This window comes from Chiloscyllium punctatum, chromosome 14 (assembly GCF_047496795.1).
Source record: "Chiloscyllium punctatum isolate Juve2018m chromosome 14, sChiPun1.3, whole genome shotgun sequence".
Lineage (NCBI taxonomy): Eukaryota > Metazoa > Chordata > Chondrichthyes > Orectolobiformes > Hemiscylliidae > Chiloscyllium > Chiloscyllium punctatum.
The window spans coordinates 18,183,957-18,211,110 of record NC_092752.1 but is presented as its reverse complement, the minus strand read 5'-3'; the positions used below and the strand labels follow the sequence as shown (position 1 = coordinate 18,211,110).

Sequence of the window (27,154 nt, the reverse complement as noted above, 5' to 3'; positions counted from 1 at the left end):
CACCTCCAATTTTGATGCCATCTGCAAACTTACTAACTATACCTCTTATACTCACATCCAAATCATTTATATAAGTGATGAAAAGTAGTGTCCTTTAGGGATGGAAACCAGCCATCCCTTACATGGCCTGTATACCCACAGCAATGTGGTTAACTCTCAACTGCCCTCTGGGCAATGAGAGATAGCTAATAAATACTGGCCCAGCCAATGATGTCCACATCCCATGAATGAATGAAAAATAACTGGAATTTCAAACGCCTCACATTTGGTGCCAGGCTGCTACATTGCTACAAACCATGGAAAACGGATATGCAGTCAATACAAAAACCAGTTACATAGTTTAGATGTTCATGGAATGTGAGGTGAAATTAACAAAACATGAAAATGTTGGGAGAACTGCTGTTAAACATAACACTAGTTTCAATGACAAATGAAGTGTCAGAGAATTAGAAAGGATACTTTTGTTCGGTTTGTACAACAGAACTACTTTGTAAGATCCATATATGACCCGCTGCAGATCTTTTCCTTTTGGACAAATATTAACCAGCGTTAAATCAAACAGTTTTTTACACTCTGTCCAACAGTTCCTTTCATCTCTTAATTTACCCATTAATTTGAAAGGGATGCAGAGTGGCTATTTCCACTGCAGTAATCAGTTAGCCTGGTTTCACAGGCTTCAAGACCGCACTACTTTTGGGATAATGTATTCAATTGATGTTGTTTAGTAAAACTGGAAAAATAAAACATACTCAAAATAAACACAAGAGGATTCTTAATATGAATAGCTAATATGTTATGAGTGATGTTGGACAGAAAAACTGATAACAATGATGATGCTCCATTGGGGTTGTGAGGAGAACTTGTTTAATTTGTGAGGAGGGATGCTGGTATAGAGTCTCATTGATTGGGGGCATTGATCTAAGACACTTAGAATCTCTGCTCAGACAGACACTAAACTCCATGTGCCCAGCAGATCTTCATCTGGCAATTCCATAATACTACACCTCTGCTCGTGACATTGTCAGTTTCGGGTACTTGGGAATTGGCTTTTGACTGAAAACATGAAATAAATACCTCATTTTCTAGCTTTTCCATCCTGAGCAAATATAGTTTTGGGATGATCCCTCAATTCCCAATATATTTCCTAACATTCTAACAAGATTGCAACTGATGAGTGAGAAGGATACCAGCAGAAAATCTCTCTTCCTCCATCTCCAAGGTCAATTCCTGGAATGGCAGGATTGCCTTACACGGAAAGACTGAAGCGACTGGGCTTGTATACCCTTGAGTTTAGAAGACTGAGAGGGGATCTGATTGAAACGTATAGGATTATGAAAGGACTGGACACTCTGGCAGGAGGGAACATATTTCTGTTGATGGGGGAGTGCCGAACCAGAGGACACAACTTAAAAATACGGGGTAGACCATTTAGGACAGAGATGAGGAGAAACTACTTCACCCAGAGAGTGGTGGCTGTGTGGAATGCTCTGCCCCAGAGGGCAGTGGAGGCCCAGTCTCTGGATTCATTTAAGAAAGAATTGGATAGAGCTCTTAAAGATAGTGGAGTCAAGGGGTATGGAGATAAGACTGGAACAGGATACTGATTAGGAATGATCAGCCATGATCATATTGAATGGCGGTGCAGGCTCGAAGGGCAGAATGGCCTACTCCTGCATCTATTGTCTATTGTCTATTGTCCAACAACATTCAATAATGCTAAATTGTTTAACCCCATTTAACTGTCATTTTTTTTCTAGCTAATATCACTGTATCCAGCAGCCTCCAGAAATGTTTATTTGTTCACTGATGAACTTTTCTCATTGTCACACAACTAGTCCCTTCTTTTTCTAAAAGCTATTCCTTGGCTCAGTGATACTCTGTCCTTGATTTTTTTCAGAGGGGTAATAAACCAGCCTGGGCTCTGATCAGTCTGGTTTGTTGCAAAGATGAAAGGGATTTTGCGAGACATTTTGTTCATATGTAAACAGATAAGACTTCAGGCCAAAGTGGTCACGTTTTAGAAGTGACCTGTACAATGAAAGGGGAGTGGTCAGCTCTCTAGCTGAGCTGAGTTGAGCAGTTTAGTTCAGTCTTGAACTGGTAAAGAGTTCAACGGTGAGCTGTATGGAAACTCTCTCTCTCTTTCTGCCCTTCAACTTCAACCTGTAAGCATGTGTGCCATTTATACCAGGTTTTAAAGGGAGTTTGCTTAATGGGACTGTTGTGTGTATTCAGAACGGCATAATCAAATCTAGTTGGATAGACTGAGTTCTGTATGGTTGTTAATTCTGTTCTTTGTGTTTCATTGTGTAATTTTGTGAATAAATTTTTGTCAGTTTTAAACTCTAGCAGTCAACCTAGTTAGCTTACTCGGAGTAATGTTCACTGTACACTGTACCAGGTCTGGGGCTGCTTGCTTAAGAATGTTTTGAATGGTCTGGCCTAGTCCATAACACCCACTGTAGGCATTACTGGCCATGCCAGCATTTAACTCACATCTTTCATTGTCCTTGAACCATTGCAGTTCATGAGATGTAGATACATTCACAGTGCTGTTAGATACAGATTTCCAGATCTTAGGACAAGCAAAGTGAAGAAATGGAGTAACAACTCCAAGATAGGGTTGGGAGCAATTGGAGGGGAATTTGCAACTCGTGCTGTTCCAGTGTGCCTGCTATAATTGCTCTTCAAATAGAAACAGGTTGCAGGTTTGGAAGGTGATGTTGAAGGTAACTTGGTGAAATTCGAGTACGGTTTATGTATCCAGTATCCAGATGGTATCTAGTACTAACCACTTTGTGTCAGTAGAGAAGGGATGTTGATTAAGTGGGCTGCTTCATCCTGGAGAGGATCACGATTCTTGATTATTGTTGGAGTTGTACCCAACCAGACAAGCAGATGGATGATCTTGCATGGCAGCCAGTGCGAGTGGAGAGGAGTATACTTTGGCTGAGATGGGATGAGGGGGATATATGGGGGAGGGTGGGAGGCCAGAATGGATACAGGGAGGAAAGATTACTGGAGGGCCCTTCAATTGGCAATGGGGACCAAGAAAGAGGGCCACTACATGCCTTCACCCCACCTTCCATTGGCCCACAGTGGGCAGGAATAGACCTGCCAGGCTGCATATTGGGTCCTGGCCTCTCCTGCCACCTGTTAATGTTAAGCAGCAGCAGGATGCAATCCTGAAGTGTCTCAATTGGGCCAGCCCTATGCCTCCCCCGCTGCTTATTAAATGGCAGAAGAATGGGTGGCCTGGCAAGGTGCCCTATATTAAGGATCCATGCATGGGCTCTCTGCCCCTGGGTAAAACCCAGCCCAATATTCCTTCACCAATCAAGCAAGCATGGTCTTCAAAGATTCTGTAAAGATTCCTGTCAGAATTGGTAAATGTGCAAAACCCCAATCCCAAATTTAAAACAAAAATAAATCTCTAAGTTGAAAAAGAGCTTTGTACAGTCAGATAGAAAAGGAAGCTGCAATTTCAACCTAGACTGCAAATCACTGGGAATCTTTCCAGTAAATGGAAACAATTTAAACAGCAGTGTTTCAGATCACAGTTATATGGCCATAAATATACAGTATGGAAAATAAATTGTGAAATGCAACATTAGACCTCAAAATGCAAAACATGCAACTATACTAACTAATAGAAGATGGAAAAAAAATAAAGGTTCACTCTGATTCAGAACCAAGCTTTATAAAAACCCCTAAATATATCTGTTCTGAAGGGAAGGAAGATTTTAGTTGTGCTCATTTTGTGCTGAAGTTGATTTTCAGAAGCGAGCCATGGAAAACATGGGAAAGCTGATTTCCACCCTCATTTACTTCTGTTTTAAATCCCAAATGAGGCCAGTGAGCTTCAGCAGGACATACTTCTTGTATAGTCGGTGCAGTCTGTTAAAAAAGGTGTGGCACATTTCAGGGCAACATGTCTCCCCTGAAGAGAGGAGTTCTCTCCTCCAACCAGGTACACATATGTGCTACAAATACATTAAGTGGAAAACATTATTTTTGAGTTACAATGGGCTAAGGTGAAAATGATGGGTTATTGTACCACTACACTTCCCATTCACAGAAAATTTCACAATGTCAATCATAACTTCACATGTAACAGCCATTTGTCGTGGTGCCAAAAAAACATCTAAACCACTCTTAGGATTGAGTGTTTGTGAGCAACACCACTTTCTGAATCATTGACTGACAGGGAACTTTATAGAGACTTTATCGCTAGCCACACAGCAGAAAGTAGAGTAGGATGATTACTTTAAGTTGCCCCGGTTTTTACACTTCAGTGAAAGCACCAAGATTTGACAGGTTTACATTTTAACAAGTTGCTTTAAGCAGTTAGCAGGGACATTTCCGTAATACTAGCAGTGTGTTCTTTTTTATGAAATCCATGTTGGGTCCTGACTGTTGTGATGTACTGTTTTGAAAATGCAACTTGTACATATTGTTCACTCGTAGCTGCCAAACAGAATGGCACCAGCAGATGGAGTTGTAACAAGAAGCAGGAAAGAGCATGGAGTGCCTGCATTAATAAAGGATCCATATTGTTTGTTTGTGCAATATTAAATCCTGGTAGTCTTTAGGTTCTCAATTCCCAAGATGGTGTCAATGGGACCTGACTGAGATTTTGATGTTAGGGCCTAAACAGGAAACGGTAATCAAAGAATCATAGCATTGTTACTGAGCGGAAGGAAGCCATTTGGCCCATTGTGCTTGCAACAGTTCTATTATCGCATGCCATTCTCTTGCCTTTCCGCCATTTCTTTGCACACCATTTCTATCTGAAGAATCATCTAATGTCCTCTTGAATGGCTCGATTGAACACGCCTTCTCCGATATTTCCAGGCACTGCATTCCAGCTCCTAACAACTTGCAGCATGAAAACTTTTTTTCTCACATCATCCATGCTTTGTTCACACAACGCTTTAACTCTATGCCGTCTCATCCTTCCCCCTTTCATGAGCAGGATCAGCTTCTCCCTATCTACTCTGCTCATGATTTTGTAAACCTCTCTCTCTAAACTGAGGTTTCTCATTCCTGGAACCATTCTCATAAATCGCTTCTGCAGTCTCCCTCATGTGTTCACGTTTTTCCCATAATGTGGTACAAACAGTTAAAATGTATTGCCCACAACTGCACACAGTGAGTTACCCGTCAAGACAATCCAGTGTGCAAGGGAATCAAAGTCAGAATTGCCCTGACAATGTAAGTTTAAATACACTTCTTTTGTTTTTTTTTAGGAGACCAGGAATAGTTTTTAGATCACTCCTGAGAGGACAGAATGAAGGACAGGTTCTATCACAGGAATGACCTGGAGGCTGATCTTGCACACACAGTTGCTGCCTCCTGCAATATACGATATTGTATTCTCACCATACTAACTGGACACTCAAAATCGCTGGTAACGCTGTGCCCAGCTCTAAAATACCACCAGCCTCTTTTAGTTTTTTTGTGTGGAATGAATGAGTTTTGTACTGAGACCAAGGCTCACCCTCTGAAAACTGGCCCTCTGTTAAATTGGGACACGGTATAGAAATCTACAAGATATAAAGATTAGAATAATTGTTAAGTCAAGATTGGACCTCAACTGCTCAATAAATTTTCTAGTAATCCATCCATGCAGAAAATCACATTCTGTTTAGCTGCAAAATGGAGCTTGACAGAATGGAGCACTTAACTGCCATGAATAATATTAATGAAGAAGCAAACATGTTAGCAATTGTGGCAAAAAGAGTGATAAATTGCAAACTTACTCGGATCCCAGAGATGTAATAAGGCTATTAAAATGGTAGATTATAATTTTCCAACACATTAGAAATTTATGGCACTTAAGTAAAATATTTTAGCAAGTTAGATGCCTCCTATGGTTTCTGGCAAGTGAAATTGGATGACCTAAGTTCCAAGTTATGCACGTTCAATACTCCTTATGGGAGGTACAGATGCTTACAGCTTCCCCTTGATTTTACTCCAACTCAAAAATGTGTATCACAAAACCATTCACATTATATATTAGTATACTGAAGGTGACTCATCAAGGGATGACATAATAGAGAGGCACCTATCCAAAGAGGAACACAATCACAGACTTTCAAAAGTAATTTAAGTTATTAGAAAAGTCAATTTAGAACTCACAGACTGGTGTACAATTGTACAAATGAAATCTGTCTTTTATTCCTGATCTCATTGTGAATCATTGTATTCAGACAGAATGGCTAACATGTCGGCTACTGACTGCATACCGTGCCCATCATTCAGTGAAAACATGCCAATCCTTTTTGATGAAGGCAATTAATAGCATTATGGCAATCCTTTGAAATCCACAATGTTTAGTGAATGAAACAAGTTAAGTGCAAATTGCACTTTACATTAAAAATTCCACAAGCAAACACTCAGTTTGCCAAGTCATCAGTCCTGAAACATACCATATCATTGCTAATTGTTTGAACATAAGATCTTCAAAGATTGTCCTTTGTAAAAACAAAGAACTGTGATCAGAAGGCTGAGCTAAGTCTGTGAACCAAATTAATTTGTGCGTGCTTTGAAACATGTGAATACCAGCAGCCTGTCCCCACAGGCTTGTCAGCATTGGGACAAATGTAAATGATGGGACTGTAGCTGCAGAGATAGGATGCTGAATCACAGCTTTCTTACACTCTGCATAACTATCCAGAATCTGCAAAGCACTCCACCAATCTACTGCTCCAACCTTGCCACCTCACTTCTCATTTTTCTCCTTTGACCAGAGCAGCACATTTCAAGGTAAACCTTTCTTTTACTTTCACTCTTTATGCCTGCCCATGCTGCCACCATTGCCACTCACTCTTCCCACCATCTAGAGTTTCTTTCTCTTACTCTAGACAACAGGCTAAACTGCCAGAGATATCTGTACATACCTTCTACAGGCCAGATTCCAAATCCTCTTTCAGAATAAACTGGCACATAAGCAGGAGCTCCACAGATCCAGGTCCATGCTACTATCAACTCATTAACATATCCATCCAGGAAGTGGCAGAGGGAGAGTACAGAATGTGGCATATGGAGGGATGGCAGCTTCTTATGATATCTTCCTCAAACTATTTCTTCACGCAATACCCAATTTACTCAGTACCTGGATTACACTGTGGATGTTTTATAAAGTGCCTGTTCAGACAATGCCCAATTTGCACATTGCTTGTTTTAAGAAGGATTTATTCTATTTGCCCCTTCTGAAGAAGGGTCACTGGACCCAAAACATTAACTCGGCTTTCTCTTGCAGATGCTGCCAGACCTGCTGAGTTTTTCCACCAATTTCTGATTTTGTTTCTGATTTCCAGCATCCGAAGTTCTTTCGCTTCTTGTTTTGAACTTGTTTGAAGTCAATAGGTAAGAAAATTGATCACACTACACATTGCTAATTATTATTAGCTCAATCCCTATGACTATTGTACATTAATTTCATCCCTTTAATAGGTTCATGTTTTGATTTCCCTATTTTCCAGAAAACCCCTTCTTACCTTAATTAAACCTTGATTTAACTTAAAATTTGCCTGTCTTGTTATTATGATCTACTTTGCCCATTTCAACTGTATTGTTCAAAGTTTGTGAGAAGATTTGTAGCTCAGGTGCTCGTTGTTGTGGTTCTATCCGCCGAGCTGGGAATTTGTGTCGCAGATGTTTCGTCCCCTGTCTAGGTGACATCCTCAGTGCTTGGGAGCCTCCTGTGAAGCGCTTCTGTGATCTTTCCTCTGGCATTTATAGTGGTTTGAATCTGCCGCTTCCGATTGTCAGTTCCAGCTGTCCGCTGCAGTGGCCGGTATATTGGGTCCAGGTCGATGTGCTTATTGATTGAATCTGTGGATGAGTGCCATGCCTCTAGGAATTCCCTGGCTGTTCTCTGTTTGGCTTGCCCTATAATAGTAGTGTTGTCCCAGTCGAACTCATGTTGCTTGTCATCTGCGTGTGTGGCTACTAAGGATAGCTGGTCGTGTCGTTTTGTGGCTAGTTGGTGTTCTTGGATGCGGATCGTTAGCTGTCTTCCTGTTTGTCCTATGTAGTGTTTTGTGCAGTCCTTTCATGGGATTTTGTACACTACATTGGTTTTGCTCATGCAGGGTATTTGGTCCTTTGTTCTGGTGAGTTGTTGTCTGAGAGTGGCTATTGGTTTGTGTGCTGTTATGAGTCCTAGTGGTCGCAGTAGTCTGGCTGTCAGTTTGGAAATGCTCTTGATGTATGGTAGTGTGGCTAGTCCTTTGGGTTGTGGCATGTCCTCGTTCCGTTGTCTTTCCCTTAAGCATCTGTTGATGAAATTGCGCGGGTATCCGTTTTTGGCGAATACATTGTATAGGTTTTCTCCTTCCTCTTTTTGTAGTTCTGGTGTACTGCAGTGTGTTGTGGCCCTTTTGAATAGTGTCTTGATGCAACTTCTTTTGTGTGTGTTGGGGTGGTTGCTTTCATAGGACAAACAGGAAGACAGCTAACAATCCGCATCCATGAACACCAACTAGCCACAAAACGACACGACCAGCTATCCTTAGTAGCCACACACGCAGATGACAAGAAACATGAATTTGACTGGGACAACACTACTATTATAGGACAAGCCAAACAGAGAACAACATGGCACTCATCCACAGATTCAATCAATAAGCACATCGACCTGGACCCAATATACCGGCCACTGCAACGGACAGCTGGAACTGACAATCAGAAGCGGTAGATTCAAACCACTATAAATGCCGGAGGAAAGATCACAGAAGCGCTTCACAGGAGGATCCCAAGCACTGAGGATGTCACCTAGACAGGGGACGAAACGTCTGCAACACAAATTCCCAGCTCGGCGAACAGAACCACATCAACTGTATTGTTCATTTTCCAAACTTTTGCTTACATGTAAGGAGTCACTTTGAATTAGAAATTGTTGGCAGAATGTCATGATTTCCTGATATGGGTAGCCAACTGGCAAATGCTCTCATTAATGGCATGAGCTCAGAAAATAACCCCTCAGGTTCAATGTGGAGGCAGGGAGCAATTTGAAAAATAGCTGCTTAATTGCACAAAAACTGACATTTGGATCAACGACAATTATCTAAAAGTTGACATCAGTGTACTATATAATACATATTTAAAAATGATCCTCTCCTGTCATAATACGCACGTCAGCTAAAAGAGATAGTGCGAAGTGCCCAGAGCAATCAAGTAGTTAAGTCAAAAAATCATGGTGTTAATTTACATTCAGACTTGGATTCCATGGATTCAATTGATTCTGGTTTAATTACTCGAGTACTGAAATATTTGGCACCTAACCTAGCAACTTATTTGGACATATATCCTTCCAAATTCTTAATTTCAGAAAATAGGGGCAAACTTAGAGTTTAAGAAAAATGTTAAGTACCCTGGGCCTAAAATTCCATGCAGGTCTTCACAATTTCCTGTCACAGGGTCTGTGTGTTTCCCCCCTATTAGAGTAAACGTCTGTTCAGCCAGTCTCCAGTGGGAGGAGATAAGGTGAAGTCTTGCTGAATTTCTAAGTCCTAATTCTTTCTCACAATGTCCCATTGTTTCTGTCTAGAAATCCAGCTCAGTGAATTTATAATAAGTTGGTACCTGAGCATCCTGGAAGGCGATCCGTTAGCTCAGTTGCGAGGCTGCATGGTTGGCTTACATTACAGAGTGATGCCTAATAATGTGGTTTCAATTCTTGTACCAGATGAGGTTATCACAAAGGATTCTCCTTCTCAACCTCTCCCCTCACTTGAGTATGGTAATCCTCTGGTTAAATCACCGCCAATTATCTCTCTCTCGCTAAGGAGAGAGCAGGGCTTCATCTTAACTGCTGGAAAAAGACACCTGTTGTGAGAGCTTTGTGTCTTTTCACAAGAAAACCACTGTAAAGGTAAACATAACTTTTATCCCATATGAGAACAATGTTCTGATTGGTTGGCAAGTGGAGGAGATGTTGCCATGGTGAGGGCCCCAGTTAGTTGACTGATAGTTAGCACTTACCCAGGTAATTTCTGCTTTTCATCGTCTCGGTGATGTTAATTCGTGTAGCTCCTTCGGGAATTTCAAGAATCTTGTGATAGCCCACTGACATGATGGTTTGCTTGAAGATTCCAGATATCACTTTGCACGTGGTGTTGTCACCGCCACAAACACCACATTTGTCCATCACTTTGTTGGAGCCCAGTACCTCATCACAACCAACTTTCTGTAAAAAACAGGAGTGAAGTGAAAACATAATAGAGTCATAGAGATGTACAGCACGGAAACAGATTCTTTGGTCCAACCCGTCCGTACTGACCAGGTATCCCAACCCAATCTAGTCCCACCTGCCAGCACCCGGCCCATATCCCTCCAAACCCTTCCTATTCATATACCCATCCAAATGCCTCTCAACTGTTGCAATTGTACCAGCCTCCACCACTTCCTATTGCAGCTCATTCCATACCCGTACTTTACTTAATAAGCAGAGATGACAGAGAACACTTAGGCTGTTGAATTCATTTCTTCACTGAATTCTACGATTCTCCACCTCAGTGTTTGAGAATCATTTGATGAATTTAGAGTTTTAGCCACAACTCTCCAAAACCAGAAACTATTCTTTGCATGAAATGCCTCTTAATATCAGTCCTAAACTTACTATTTACTAGTTTCTTGTCATTGAGATAGTTGTCGTTTATTGAAATGGTCCTCACGTAGTATTTGATATTTCTCCATGCAGTTCTGTGCTGAACTTTTGCTTCTCTATTTTACTCAGGTTTTGGTGTTAGAAAGAAAATGCTGGTGTTGAAATTTGATGGGAACAACTTTGAAAAGTGGCATCCTCTGGTTTAACTGTGCCAGTGTTAGCTGCACTGTATTTCGGTCAAAGAGCTCTTCAAGGCATTCCGGGCCCCTGCTAGAAATAAGTGCTGACTCCCTGACTAACACAATTCAAGAGCAGAATTTATACCGTTGCAGCTTATCAGATGAGATGCTAAAATGAGTCCTCTTCATTTAGAAGAAGAACCAGGGCCCTGATAAATATTTGTCAGCCAGCAACATGAGAAACAGATGACCTAGTCCTTTCAATACTGGAGTCTGCACCATTGTGCTCTGTTTCTTATATTACAACAGGTACTGCGTTGCAACATTACCTCAACGGCTGTGAATTGTGACAGGTGTAACATAAGTGCACAACATATTTGGGGACGCCTGTGATTTACTTGCCAAATGTAGGAGATGGGGACGTGGTAGAAGGAGGGTGATTCCTATGTTCCCGAACAGGTATTGCACCCAGGTCTGTTAGGGCCTTCTTTTAAGAGAGGAGTTCCTTTACGTTATGCTCAGCAGCTACAGCCCTGATTGAAGTGGTTAGTAGTTTCCACAATGTGTTGAGAGAAAGGGAAGGCCACGTCCCCTAAGTGTGAGGCCTTGCATCAATCATTCGAAAACATGCAGGTTGCATTGGAGTCGGGTGCATCTCCAGGGTTAATAATCACCTTGTTCTTAGTTCCATCGCCAACTCCCAAACTGCTAATGCTCTGGGCTTTTATCAATGGACCGGCTTCTGCAGGAAGGTCACGCAAGCCATCAGGGAAATCGTGACCTTAATAAAATGGTTATAAATAATGTCTTTGCCACTCCTGTTCTGAGCTCAGCCACTCTCAGATCATCTTGGAAGAGTCACAAAGCATGGAGAATGGGAGACTGTGAGTGGATGTTGAGATTGTGCATCCAGGTTATTCCACCTCTGGAGCAGATAGATTGTATGTAACTCTGAAATCAGGCAGCAGTAAGATTCTGCCCTTAGCTGAAAAGGGCTGCAGACTGAGACCAGTCCATCTTGGTGTGATGCTCACAGCGACTGGGAATAAGCACAAGTTCAAGTGCTTGACTAGATTTATTAGCTGCCATTTTTTAGATCTATTCTTGCTTTTGAAATACACTTTCGAAGAAACATTAGATCAGTTAGGTATTTGCAAAGAACAATCTGTGTTAGAAAGAGCACTGGAGTTGAAATAATTCCAATGGCGATATCATCACAATAAATGATTTTGTACAAATGAATAAAAATCCCATTTCTTGTCAGAAGGAGGGAAAGGTTTTGAAGGTGAAACAATCTGGATGACAGGCAGCATTGATAGTGTTTGTCTAGATGCCCACAAAATCTTTTACTCTAATGGAAAGTCAAGATGGCAGAACTGGCTGCAGCTGCAATGAAGTACAAGAAGCAAAAAGCAACAAACTAAATAAGTACGTTCAACCTTTAACTATCGTGTCAGTCAATCTCCTATATCTTGGATTATGAGGCTTCACAGCCATCAACTCTAACACGATCTGTGATTATTGCTGAAGCAAGAAATCTGGTTACAGGCCATCGTGACATCTTTGGAGGTGGCCTCAGGAGAACATAAACCATGGAAATTACAGCTTGGCCAGTCAGTGGACTTGAAGGGGGTGAAGCAATTTGTATCACTAAGTAGTAAAGGTAAGGGCTCCAGAATGAAACTTTGCATGGGGTCCCTGATGACATAGATGGTATGATATCTCGCAACATACTTTTCCTGCACTTCTTTCTGTTGTGAGTGGCGCAGGCCTCTTAAGACACTTGAGAAGGAAGTACAGAGGCAGCAAACCACTGCAGCGGTTTGACATCTAAATGTCCTCAGTGCTGTGCCTCCTGTCCAGATTCTCCAGGAGTGCTGGAGCCCGGAAAATCAATCCTGTAGCCATCCCTTTGTTCATGTACACTTGCTCTTCTGAAGTGTCAGGACGGTGACAGAAACAAGGGCTTGACTAGAAACTTGACTACAATTTTGGCTTTGTACTTCTCTTCTCAATAAGCCTTATTTAAACTTATGCTGTACATCAGAATCTGCATTCTTTTAATGATAATTATTTGCCACATATGAAATTTTATATGCTCAAGGGAGGTACATGATTTGGGCGTGCACACTATTGGCAGAAGAAAAAACATGTCAAAATCACTGATGATATGAAATCCTTGTAAAATGTACCAAGACAAACATTTTACTTCCCACTTCTAGAGTGCCATATACCAGTTATAACACCACAATCACTAAGGCCTTATGTTGAAGTTAAGAAAATTATGTTACAACTGTATTTGGCTCGAAAACAATAGACAAGATTCATCATTAAACATGAGGAACTGTACAAACCATTTATTCAGTGGAAAATAGCTTTACTGTTGTTGCATAGTTCAGAGGTTTATCTATGATTTACTATTGAAGACTGTATTTTTGCAGAGTTTAAAAGCTCCTCTTGCACAGAATGTTCAGCAAGCGCTGAAAGAATATTCCAGGTCCAGCTCCAGTGTCATGTGATCCCTGGCACCCTGACCTGGAAATCCCTAGCAATCCAGTGATTTCTCCTTCCTACTCAGTGTTTGACTTTAGAGCAGCAAATGCTTAAAAAATACTATTGCCTCCCTGAGGTTTACAGGCTCCTCATGGAGAATATCAAAACCTTGGTCAGAGTCAAACCCTTCTCAGCAGACCTGAGTAAAATGGAAGCTGCAGTATGGAAGGGGTGCCACATTGTCAGAGGTGTGTCTGTGTGTGTGTTCGGTTCAGAGATGAAAACGGTTCCCTTCTAAACTCTCAGGTGCACATAAAAAAATCCCATGTCATTTTCCTAAAAGGACTGCAGAAGTCCGTTTTTCCTTCAATCAGGATCAAGGAAAACAAATGAACTGATCATTAACTATTTCTGTAAGTGGGAATGTGTGCAAATTAACAGCATATTTCCCTTCAGTACAACAGTGGCTGCACTTGGAAAGTACTTTATCAACTGGCAAAGTGCTTTGGAACGGTCTGAGGTTGTGTTTATATAGCAGCATTTACAAGGCCTTTCTTCATTGTTGGCGTTTTTGACAAGTATGCAAATGAATGGGATCATTGATGTAAACCTTACACTTGGCATTGAGACTCTGTGGTATTTAGCTATGCCACTCACAGAGACAAAGGTTGCTCAGTACTACCTCCACTTTAACGCCAATTTTGGCAAGCTAGACTTGGCACCGTTCTGCGCGAAGTGTCTGAGTACAAGGGACAGAGTTGCACAGAGAGGAGAGGTAGTGGCGAGTACAGCGTTGCTTGCTGGCCCAGGTTCTGACTGCGTAGATTGACATGATATGGTATTGTGCAGCTGGAGCAGCTGTTGGGTCCAGAGCTGTGCATTGCAACTGATTGTTATTGCCCACAAGTGTAGAGACAGGAAAGCAGCTGTTAATGCCGACACCACATGTGCAGACTCTTACTGAAGCTATCTCCTCTTTATTTTGAGTGATTTTCAGAACTCTCATTGCACAAAAGCCTAGAATACAGCAAACCACAAGAAAGTAGAACTAAGGATAAGGAAATAAGTTACTGATAAGCACATTAGTCTGGAAGTCATCTCTGCTGTTTTAGCGGGTGTTAACTCATTTATTTTAAACAGGTTAACACCTCATTTTAAAGCAACCATCAGGAATTCCATTCACCCAACACTGGGTTGACTGCACTCTTGATGTAATCCAAAGCCTTTTCATTGTCTGGAGACCAATATTGTTCATAAATCCATTCGAGTATTTTATTTTATTTTACAGAAATTTATGTTTCTCTGGGTCATTTCTGCTTTGTATCAACACAGTGATGTTAATTATCGTAGCTTTGGTTCTGAATATTCGGCTGTTTGCCACATTTCTCTGAATGCAGCAAATGCTGAATGCACTCAGCAGGTCAGGCCACATCTATGCAGACAGAAACAGCCCTGTTTATTCTTGGCTGCACGCTTTGGGACCCTGACATTTGGACCAAATGGAGGTCTTCGATTAGATTAGATTCCCTACAGTGTGGAAACAGGCTCTTCGGCTCAAAAAGTCCACACCGATCCTCCGGAGAGTAACCCACCCAGACCCATTTCCCTCTGACTAATGCACCTAACACTGTGGGCAATTTAACAAGGCCAATTCACCTGGCTTGCACATCTTTAGACTGTGGGAGGAAACCGGAGCACCCGGAGGAAAACCCATGCAGACACTGGGAGAATGTGCAAAATCCACACAGACAGTCGCCCAAGGCTGGGATCGAACCTGGGACCCTGGTACTGTGAGACAGCAGTGCTAACCACTGAGCCACCATGCCACCCCAAACTGTGTGAGTGCACATTTGATTCATGAACTATTTTATGCTGTTTCAACATTACTAATGGACATTAGTCAAGCGTTCACAGAATCCATACATGTGGAAACAGGCCCTTCAACCCAACAAGTCCACATCAACCCTCCAAAGAATAACCTACTCTATATTTATCCCTAACAAATGCACCTAACCTACACATCCCTGAATACTATGCGCAATTTAGCAGAACCAAATTTTAGATGTCTTCACCTACACTTGTGTACAGGAGGACCAGAGAGGGCATCCTAATTAGCTGCCTCTATGCTCACTGCTCCATTAAGGATTGTAGACGAGCTGACCACTTTGTGAGACGCTACTTTTCAGACTGTGTATGATCCTGAGCTTTTTGGTCTCCACTCGTTTTAGTTCTCCTCCTGACTTCTCCACCGTAATGGGCCTCCTGTCGTGTTCTAATGAAGCTCAAGGCAAGCTCAAGGAACTGTAGCTCATCTTCCAATTTTCCAAGGTTGCAAGACCCCCCCATCTCCCCAACCACCCCAGACTCAACAAGGAGCTCAACCATTTCAGACTGTGATCTCAATCCACATTTTGTTCTCTTTCACTTTGTTTGTTTTGTTTTCCCTGATTTATTCCTTTCGTCTGCTCTTAGACAATGGCTTCCACTATTCTGCTACTCACACCACCTCTTGTCCCACATTGTATTTCATTATCTGTCCCATTACCACGCCCTTTGACCCTGCAATTTACGTTATTCAATTGGAAGGAGAACCAAATATAAATGAAGCTTAATTCAGTTTTTTAAATGTTTGAAATACTTGCCAGGGTGACAAGGAAAGGAATGTAACATCTGGTTGGGGAGTCAGTGATGAGGGGTCACTTATTTAAAATCATTAGGAGAAAGTGAGGGCTATAGACGCTTGAGATCAGAATCGAGAGTGGGGTGCTGGAAAAGCCCTTCCTGATGAAGGGCTCTTGCCTGAAACGTCGATTCTCCTGCTCCTAGGATGCTGCCTGACCTGCTGTGTTTTTCCAGCAACCCACTCTCGACTATTTAAAATCATCACAAGGACTGAAGGAAGCTTGAGAAGAAATATCTTCATGTTGAACCATACTATGACCCAGGGAATAGGTGAGGCAGTAACTATTGCATTTCTCTTACAAAACAATTATGTCAACATTTGAAGTAGAGGAAAACACCAGGCTTTGGGGAGACAGTGTAACAGTGGGATTGGGTTGAGATTGCTCTAGCATAGACAAAATCAGCTTAACGTATGCACAGTAAAGCATCGTGATTTACAAAGAGACATATGGGTAGGTTTATACACTCAGGCAGATAGACACCCAAATATGTACGTAGGTAGACAGAAACACACTAACACACACAGGGACATAGACATACACACACAGGTACATATTTATGTATATTATATACACATATATATATATAGCCCATACACATATATATATTATGTACATATACATAGACCACACACACACATACATTTCTGTTTGCAGTTGTGATATTTGGTAACCAATGGAGTATGAATCATGTCTGAATTTCCTTAGTTGGGTAAACCCTACACAGCTGACTTTACACAGAACAAGAATCAGAGTGTCTTCCAAATGATTTTGAAACATTCTTTGCTGGTTATTAAGGTTCTGGGAATTTGATGCTTGTTCATATTAATATTTTCTATCACATGCACATTAGTTTTGTATCAATCTACCATTAGTAACTTATCATCTATTGTCTCACCGCTCCCCCCTTCCCAGCAATCATCTATCTATATTGCTAAGTGACTGAGGATTCCAGATTAATTAATTAACTAAATCCCTCAATTTAATCTGGCCCTCAGCCATCAGTTACGCTCTGCAGGAGTGATAGCTCTGATTCCACTTACTGCAGCAACACCTGAGGTGGGAACCTATTTAAATGGGACAAAAGCACTCAAAATAGTACACAAGAGGTTTTACTGGAGGCTTTGTAGATAGTCAAGGTATTCAACAAATGAGTGTTTGCAGCCACATTGAACCTCCTATTAGGCCGTTCAGTTGGTGAATTAAGACACTTGACATCATTAACAATGGGCAGGTTGTTATACACCTGGCGGAAGTGGGCACTGCAGATGCTGGAGATTAGAGTCAAGATTAGAGTGGTGCTGGAAAAACACAGCAGGTCAGGCAGCATCCAAGATGCAGGAAAATCAAAAGTTTTAGGCAAAAGCCCTGGGTCTGGTCTTAACATCCAAGAAAAATAGATGGCCTTCATTTAATAGAACATAGTCGGGCTAACTACTGGCTTGTGAGCTGGGTCATGGAAAGGAGCTCACCTGCTCCTCGCCACCTGATTTTCCTGATACTTTTCAGTTGAATTGGAGTAACAGCACAAAATTCAGTCTCTAACTAATCTTTTCTTAAAAGGAAAATAAATATCTAGATAAAAAGAATCCCCAGATAATCCATCAGTGAATGACACTGCTCCATTTTAGTTTTGTTGCTTCAGGTGAATGTATCTGTGAGTTATTTTACAACGAGCAATGCTTGTGGTGAGTTGGAACTTGTAAGTTCTTTATGAAGCTGCATTTGCCCAGCACGGTCACTGCTTTTGAACTCAAATTTCTTACAGCGCCAGGCAAATTTCAGTGTAAGGAAGACTTCCAGAATAGAGTACACTTTCCTGAAAAAACATCCTGTAATTGTGGAAAAAAAAACGCATAAACAACTGGAGGGCCGTGTACAAGAACAGTTCGCTGTCACATGACAAAACCTTTCCTTTGACAAGCATTAGGAAGGCTAGCCAGTGTTATAAAAATAGGATGTGGAACCAGGTGCAGAATTTATGGGTGTTGTCAAGTATTAATCACAATTCTTAGGAACTGGAAACCCAACTAAAACTCAAAGGGAGTCTGAACAAAAACAAATTTTTAAAAGCTCCATTTCCCAGACTTGCCAGAACTTTAAATTCTAACTTACAAACTAAAGTATTTAGCATCTTTAATAAGTCATAACGCCAAGGGTGATTTAAAACTAATGATCAGTATCTCCCACAAGCTCATTTGATCAAATGTAGTAAATTGTACCTGAATTTCCAACTAAAAGCCTCCATCACAGATCCTCATTTCCTTGTCTTAACACTGAACATTTTGATGCCAGGCTGGAGGACATATTGCACACACTTTCAGGAATGGTGTCTTCACAGGTTTGTAGAGAATGCTGAATTTTAGGAAGCTGAAAAATATTCCAAAATTTATGGATTTGCACAAAGTCCAAGATGGTGGCGGAATAGGACTCTTGGGCTGGAGCTCATCTGCTCCATCCATTTCTTTTCTATTTTTTTCTCTTTTTGCCTTTTTTTCCCTTCTTCGTCTTACCTCCCATCCTTGGGCGACATTGACGATGTCCAGGGTGATGCCAGCGTAGACTCCCACCCTCATCGCAGACTCCAGGCCTCATGGCAGATTCCTGGCCTCATTGCAGATTCCAGGCCTCATCGCAGACTCATGGCCTCATCGCAGATTCCCGGCCTCATCGCAGACTCCTGGCCTCATCGCAGACTTGAGAGCTCATCGCAGACTCTAGGCCTCATCGCAGACTCTAGGCCTCATCGCAGACTCTAGGCCTTATCACAGACTCCTGGCCTCAATGCAGACTCCAGGCCTCATCTCAGACTCTAGGTCTTATCACAGATTCCCAGCCTCATCACAGACCGCACCCCTCCGCCCCGGCCTTATCACAGACTCCTGGCTTCATCACAGACTCCCGGCCTCATCACAGATCCCATCCCCAACCTCATCACTGACTCCAGGCCTTATCACAGACTCATGGCCTTGAGATGAAGCCTGGAGCAATCGGGGAGGGGTGGCGCAGGCTCATCTGCTCTGCCGTCGTGGCCTGGAAGGACTGTAATCCCGAACCCTTTATGTCATTATCCCTTTAATGTATTCCGACCTGTTCCAAAGATGGCTTGAAGGCCTGAAATGCAGGACCTTATATGTCTTTACTTTAAAAAATGTATTCCTAAGATTCTGCACTTAGGTAACTTCGTGCTTAAGATGGTGCCATAAGTGGCGACTTTGTAAACGTTTCACTGAACTCATGTGAGCACATATTACAATAAAGCTAATTCTATTTCTAAAGTGCATAGGAGCCTCATTACATTGCTTAGGTTCTGAAGTTCCTCAGAATATCAGTCTCCTCTCTGCCTTAAACATAAGGAAATTGTGGGCCTTGTTTTAATGGGCCCTTGTTAAAACTTGCAAATATCCATTGTGCTTCACATCTGTTCAATGGTTTCAAAGCAGCTTATCTGCACAAACCTTTGCTAAAAACCCTGTGGCTTACAATCTTATACTCCACAACCACCTGGTGAAGGAGCAGCCAAAGGGTAGTGCTTCCAAATAAACCTGTTGGACTATAATCTGGTGTTGTGTGATATTTAACCATCTGCACAAAACAAGCTTTGCTGGGTTAGTTGCATTAGTTGTCTGCATTAACTGCTCTATTCCCCAGAGGAAACTAAGGGAAGGTATACTGGCATTGCAGACAGTTCAGAGAAGGTTCACTCAACTGATATCATGTATAAAGGGATTGTCTTATGAGGAGAGGTTGAGTAGGTTGGGCTTATATGCATTGTAATTTTTAAGAATGAGAGGTGAAACACATAAAGAATCTTAGGGGACTTGATAGAGTAGACACTGAAAAGTTGTTCTCACTTGTGGGACAGTCTAGGATCAGAGGACATTATGTCAGAAGAAGGGGTCATGCATTTTTAAGATGAAGAGGAATTTATTCTTTCCAAGGGCAATGAATTCTTTAGAGAGGGCTGTTGAGGCTGGGTCGTTAAGTATATTTAAGACTGAGGTAGACAGATTTTTAATCAGAGAAAAGATGGAAGAGTTCAGTTGATTATCACAGTAGATATGATATTATTGAAAGGCAGAGCAGATCTGATAATGGCCCACCTCTGCTCCTATGTGTTATGGAGAGCTAACTGGCACTAGTAGTGCCTGGAAATGCTTGCTTTCTTTGTTATTGAAGCTCTGTATGGATCATCACTCAGGAACAAAGGCTACCGACAGAATAACATCACTGAAAACCTCCAAAACAAAGGTGAAAAGCAGATATGGCGAAGAATGCACCTCATTAAAGGCCATCTCACCTACACTTTACAACTCCCGTGCATAGCTATTGGCCCATCTGTGAGACTATCTATCTTGTGTGACTGTCTGTCACCTACCACATTGAGAAGTCAGATTCTCGAAGGAATGAATGTGCACATGTAACACCCCCCAGTCAATTCAGAGGTGCCTCCCATAAGAATCCATGAACCTGTGGCACTGAAATGCCTGGATTAATTCCTCCCAGGATCTCAACTTCTGCCATGCCACTTCAGGATTTTAAATTCAATTGCATTAATAAAATATCCAAATTAAAATGACAGCATCTGTAAGGGTGACCATGAAACTACCAGATTGCTATAAATCCAAACTAATTTCACTTAGTCAAAAAATCACACAACAATGGGTTATAGTCCAACAGGCTTACTTGAAACCACTAGCTTTCAGAGCCCCAATCCCTTTTCAGGCAGTCAGGAAGGAACTGGGCTCTGAAAGCTTGTATTTCCAAATAAACCGGTTGGACTATAATCTGGTGTCATGTGATTTTTGACTTTGTCCGCCCCAGTCCAACACCAGCACCTCCATATCATAATTTCATTTAGAGAACGACATGTGCCAAAAGATTTGGCTTATATGTGGCTCCAGAGATACAGCACAGAGGTTGGCTCCTGACTGTTCTCTGAAATAGCCTAGCGAGGCATTCAGTTGTATTCGAGTAGGCAGTTCACCACCAGCTGCAGCCTGGGCCAGGGTTTAAATACTGACCTTAGCAGAGACCGGTATGTCCAAATGGAAAAGGAAGGATTGAGCATCGATTTTGGTGTTAAGAAGTTCACCCATTTCCTTTACGGCAGGTACTTTGTACTGCCGACAGACCACAGGCCGCTAACCTTTGTTTTTGTAGACGGGAATACCGTCAATGGTGGCAGCATGCCTGCTGAAATGGGCCCCGTCTCTGAATGAAATCAAACACCAACCATCAGAGAAATGCAGCAATGCAGATGCTTTGACGCTGTTACCAGGAAATAAGTATGTTCTTGACTTGAAACTGAAAATCATGTACTTTTCCCGGGAAGCTAAGATACTGGTGTCAGCAAACCGGATCCAAATGCTACCCAAAGTGGCTCTGTCTCAAGCTGAGTGGTGGGCTTGGTCCTGAGAGGGAGCACTGATCATAGAAACTGCCCTGAATCACACCCTCTCCTGTGCAGGAGGTGGGAGTTGTCCCTGTCAATTTGCTACAGGGAAATGAGTTATTTACCTCCCTGGTCAAGAGGAAAGGTGCTGGAACAATTGCACCAAGGGCACCCCAGTGTGGTGCAAATGACAGGAAGAGCCAGGAGCTGCCTTTGGTGCTGAGTGTGGACTTGTAGACTGAGGAGAAGGCGGAATCGTGTGAAGCCTGTACATGAGTAAGAAAGGTGCCACTATCATCACCCCTCCATCCACGGGAATGGCCACAGCAGCAGATTCATGTCGAATTCGCAGAACCAGTGTGGGACAAATGTTACTAGTGGTCACAGATACCCACCCCAAATGGCCTGAGTTGGTGGTCATGAAAACGGTATCAGTGGGAACAACGGTAGACTGGTTGGATAAAGTATTTACCAGGTTTGGGAACCCTGAACACGTTGAGAGTGACAATGGTCCACTCTTGTAGCACAAGAGTTCAAGGAGTACCTGAAAAATCACAGACATGTGAGACGGGCCCCGTATCACCCTGTGGCAAAAATGCCAGGTAGAGAGATTTGTACAAACCTTGAAGGAGACCTTAAAGACCTCACAAGGGGAGGCGTCGCTAGGATGGAGACTCGACAAGTTCCTCAGCGCATTCAGGAACGCATCACACACAGATGACCCAATGTTCAACAACGTCGTTAATATTCAACACGAGCTGAAAACCATGTTTGGCTGTGGCCGGAAGAGACCAGAGAGGTGGTACAGAGAAATCAAGAATGTCAGATTGTTAGAAGGTCAGGAACCTCACTGTTGAGAATATTCCAAAGAGGAGAAACTGTGTGGCCCAGAATTATGCATCGTTGGAAAAATGGATCTCAGTGGTGGTTGTGGATCAAACAGAACCATTGTCATATACGGTGCAGACAAGGGGTGAACTGGTCTGGAAGAGACATACAGACCAACTGGTGACTACACCTCACTGATGGCAGGTGGTCACAGAGTACTGAGCCAGTTCCAATGGGACTAAGGATGTTGACTGAACTTTGTGTCTTTGAGGAGAAAGTGAGGTCTGCAGATGCTAAAGATCAGAGTCGAGAGTGTGTTGCTGGAAAAGTACAACAGGTCAGGCAGCATCCATGGAGCAGGAAAATCGACGCTTCAGGAATGATGAAGGGCTCCAGCCCAAAATGTTGATTTCCCTGCTCCTTGGATGCTGCCTGACCTGTTGTGCTTTTCCAGCAACACACTCTCGACTTGCGTCTTTGAGCCAGGTAGGCCATAACCAGGGAGGAGACAACAGCAGTGACACAGGGTAACAACAGCCAATCAGAGAGCTTCTAAGAGCTTGGGAAGCAACATGAGAAATGGTTCCTGAGACAGGGAGACACTTTTTACTAGGAGGCACTATTCTCCCTAAGAGACTAATTGTGTCAATGTAGACGACAGAAATGTTTTTCTCTCCATGTTTAGTTTTAGTATTCCGGACAATGTATTTATGTTAGCTACAATGTTTGTTTAATAGTTATAATTGTTGGATGTGTATTTATTGATAAGAGGAGTATTGAAATAAAGGACGAAGGGTATTATGCATGTAGTCTCCTTTTAAGAGTGTGGGTCAGGTGACCCAGAGGCGGGAGCTGAAGGCCTGGGCAGTCTAAGATCGACAGTGGAACTGAGAGTGCACACAATAAAGTATTCACTATTCCGGTTTACCCTCTCATCCACCTCATGTTCTCTTTCTGTTTCTAGTGAACCACGAACACAATAACCATCACCTGCTCACAGGGCAGTTAGGGCCAGGGAAATAAATACTAGTCTTACCAGAGCTCAGAACCTTGGACAGGAGCCACGGGAACTCTGCTCTGCTCCTGGCCTGGACTCCAGCCCCCAGCATGAGGCTTGGTTACTAGGCCCTGATATGCTGCTTTAATGGGGTCGAGAGTGTGGGGCTGGAAAAACACAGCAGATCAGGCAGCATCCGAGGAGCAGGAGAATCGATGTTTTGGGCAGGAGCCCTTCATCAGGAAGCTAATGCTCGAAATGTCGATTGTCCTGCTCCTCAGATGCTGCCTGACCTGCTGTGCTTTTCCAGCACAAAACTCTCGACTGATCTCCAGAATCTGCGGTCCTCACTTTCTCCTATACCACTGTAACGTGCAATCCCTTCCTCCACCCTGTCCTGGGCGCTGTCAGTGTTCCACACGTTGTGTGAGTGATCTGTTTTAAAAAAAAATCTCTGAATCCAATGAGGCCAGATCTGGTCTTTACCTGATCTGAGGGTTACGGATTAAATTTCTGGTCCACAAGGGTGTCTACCAGGCAGGAAAACGGAGTTGACGCTTAAAGTCCAAAATGCCTAACTGCAGCTCCTTATGTCCTTACAGGGGGTTTTCAGTTATAAATTTTCCCCAGGCTTGCTGAGCAAGGTCCACATTTTCCATGGACCTTTATTTATCATGTTCAAAATTTTTGCAACTCCAATGTGTTTTTGGTTAGAACATTGTTTTTTTTTTCTCTTTCTTGAAAGACCTACAGGCGTTTTCTTCCATTGCAAATCAGCCACCACTTCTCCCTGATGTGCGACTTTCAAAAAAATAAATGATTGCACCAGTCTAGACCCATGTGGAAACGGCTCACACCTGTTTGGATTTGAGTCCAGACGCCACTGTTTGAAATGTGAAAGTTTGCAGCGTCTGGATACATGTTAACATCAGCTCTGCAAGGAAACACCAACACATGCTTGCTGAGATTACCCAGAATTCCAATTCACCTCACCCTCCCCCCCCCCCGAAACTTTGAGTCCACTGGAATGTGGCGCACTCTTGCAACTTTAACCTCAATTAAAACTATTGTCAAGTTCCAACGGAAAATTATGATTTCTGAACTGTAAGCCTCTTTGAATAATTGTAACACCTCCTCTCAAAGACTGAAGGCAGGAGTCTTACCAATATTGCAGGGCTGTGCAAAATGGGCTTGGGAGCCCAAATGGGATCATGAACTGATCTCTTGTGGTTCCAAGTTATGAGGCAGCAATGGCCGTTACTGAGCTCTGACTGAGCTGTGCTCTTGCTCAAACAGGCCCCTGCACTCACTAGGCCCGTCTCCATAGTAACAGGCCCCAACCCACTCATGGTCCCTTGACCTTCTCTCACAGGCTCATATTCACACTCATAGGTCCCCTATCCTTTCTCACAGCCCCCTTCCTGCCCTCAAAGCACTTCTATTCTCTCTCATAGGCCCCTACTTGCTCACACAGATCTCCTATCCTCTCCCACAGGGCCTTATTCACACTCATGGTCCCCTATCCTCTCTTATACCTGCTCTCACAGACCTCCTATCCTCTTCCACTGACCCCTACTTGCTTGCACAGACCCCTACCTGCACACACAACCCTCCTATGCTCTCTCACAGGCACCTACCCCTTCTTTTTAGCCCCCGACACTCTCTTATAGTTATTGCTGAAGAGGGGTCAAGCCTTGAGATAGGTTAACAGTGGGGAAAGGTTTGGGAAGCACTGTGCTATTGTGTTAAACGTGCTGGCAATGGCAGGGAACTGGTAGAGCAGGCCACACTTAATTGTACAATTAGACTATCTTCTTTGAATTAGGATTGACACCAACAGCATTCCCACAGGGGCTGATCCTTTTACTGCTGCTGCCAGGAGATCCAGTGTCATGGCGGTCCACCTCCACAGCACTTGGCACAAATAGGGTGAAGGCAGCAATTTTTAAAGGATACCACTTTTGATTAAAGGGGAAGTAGTTTGTGTGAGAATTACTCCTCTCATAGGGTCACAAATCTGTAGAATTCAAAACTCCAGAGTGTGGTGGATGCTGGGCCTGTGAGCAAATTTAGGGAGGAGCCAGATTTTTAGTTAGTAATGAGCTAGCCGATTATGGAGAGCGAATGGAAGGTGGATTCGAGGCCTACATGAGATCAGCAATGATTGTATTGAATGGTGGATCAGGCTAAAGTGGCTGAATTGTCAACCTGCTCCTTGTTGTTATGAGGTGGCACAGAGAAAGAAATAACTACAGCAACATTACAATGTGTTTTCACCTACCACCAATAATGTATAAAGTTGTCTCTTTCATTAAGAGGGAGGGACGTAGCCTGCTTGGTCAGTTGGACATGTTAGCCCAAAGGAAGGCTATCTTATCACAGAGAACTATTTACTGCATAGGTAGAGGTGTTTGATCAGTAAATGTAGTCTCCAAGGTCCATAGGTCACCAAAAGCAGTTCATCCAGACTTTTTAAAAATATATATAGAATCATAGAGTCCCCACAGTGCAGATAGATCCATCGAGTCTGCACTAACACTCCGAAGAGCATCCCACCCCGACCCACCCCCCAACCCTATCCCCATAACTAGGAATGGGGGGGGGGGGTGCGAAACTGGTGTATCCATTGGAAACCCATACAGACATGGGGAAACACCAAGCAGACAATCACCCGAGGCTGGAATCAAACCCGAGTCCCTGGTGCTGTGAGGCAGCAGCGCTGATCACAGAGCTGTCCTATACCTGTGTATACCTTCTCATCAACCGGATCCAAGATGTAATGACACACCTCCAGAGCAGATGGGATTCGAACCTGGGTCTTGTGGCTAGAAGTAGGAAGACTACCACTACATTACGATATCCCTTCCATCCGAACATTATCACAGTGCTGCCTGTGAGATTGATTATGTTGTATGCAAATTGGCTGCTCCATTTCTAATGTCCAGCATTACATGAATGACCATGTTCCAAATGTATTTAATTGGCTGGAAAGCACGTTATGATGTTCAAAAGCCACAAAAAATGCTGCATAAGTGCAATTTCTTTTTAGTGACGAGATTTCAAAATACATATCTCTTTTTGAAAAGGTATGTTGGCAGAGAATCACTTTGGAAAGTTTTGAAGTCATGCAAGTTATTAAATATTTGCAAGTTCTTTCCTCCTTCTGGTTCAGTGTGAATGAAGCAGTATTATGTCAGTAACAGGAGAAAGGAGATCTCATGTTCAGTCGATCAACCTTCACTGAAACCAAGAGGGGCAGAATTTTCTGCTGCTCCCCCATGTCCAGGGAATGGGGTGGTAGGTGAGTATGGTGGGGGTAGGTGCCATAGCATTTTGGGGGAGTGGGGAGAAGTGGAGGGGTAAGGGCAAGGCACCAATCCTGTCTTTATGTTTCCATTGGCTTTGCTGAACTTGACAAGGGCTTAGCTGATCTCTGCTATACTCCCAAGCCTTATAGAAGGTGAAGCACAGACTGTTTGAAAACAAAACTAATACCTTTAGATTGATATTTGAGGGATGAATCTATAATTTATAATTAAATCTGTTCAAGATGCAGCCTATCAAATTATTAGATTTAATTTTATATATTGAGCTAATAGTTTCAATAGTTACAATCCAATCTTTACACCCTTCAGTGTAAATTCACCTTCTAGACATAATTTCATATAGTTCTTCATTAATATCTACCTGATATTCCTTAGCTCATCCACTTAGTTTGCCCATATTTCTGAGTGTTATCTGAAAGTCAACGGTCATCTGAAATACTGGAAATATTTTGTTTATTATCATCAATCACCAACTTGTAAATACTCCAACAATTATGAAATAATGAATGGTTTTAAAGCCTGTAGTGTGAATGTTTGCTGGGTGACTCTTAGAAATCCAAGCTTTTTGTATCTTCTGTACATTCTTTGGGTGTAGTTTTGGTTAATAATTTCAGCATAATCTGTTGCTTCTAAAATCTTA

At 42.6% G+C, this 27,154-nt stretch overlaps 1 protein-coding gene across 2 annotated transcripts in view; it reads right to left on the bottom strand.

Annotated features, from left to right (window-relative positions):
• The window catches only part of adamtsl7 (ADAMTS-like 7), a 454,799-nt gene that overhangs the window by 57,040 nt on the left and 370,605 nt on the right, over positions 1-27,154 (bottom strand). For both annotated transcript variants that reach the window (XM_072583993.1, XM_072583994.1), the window contains exon 8: positions 9,991-10,195. In XM_072583993.1, the coding sequence (XP_072440094.1) occupies positions 9,991-10,195 (205 nt within the window). The remainder of the gene's footprint in view (positions 1-9,990; positions 10,196-27,154) is intronic.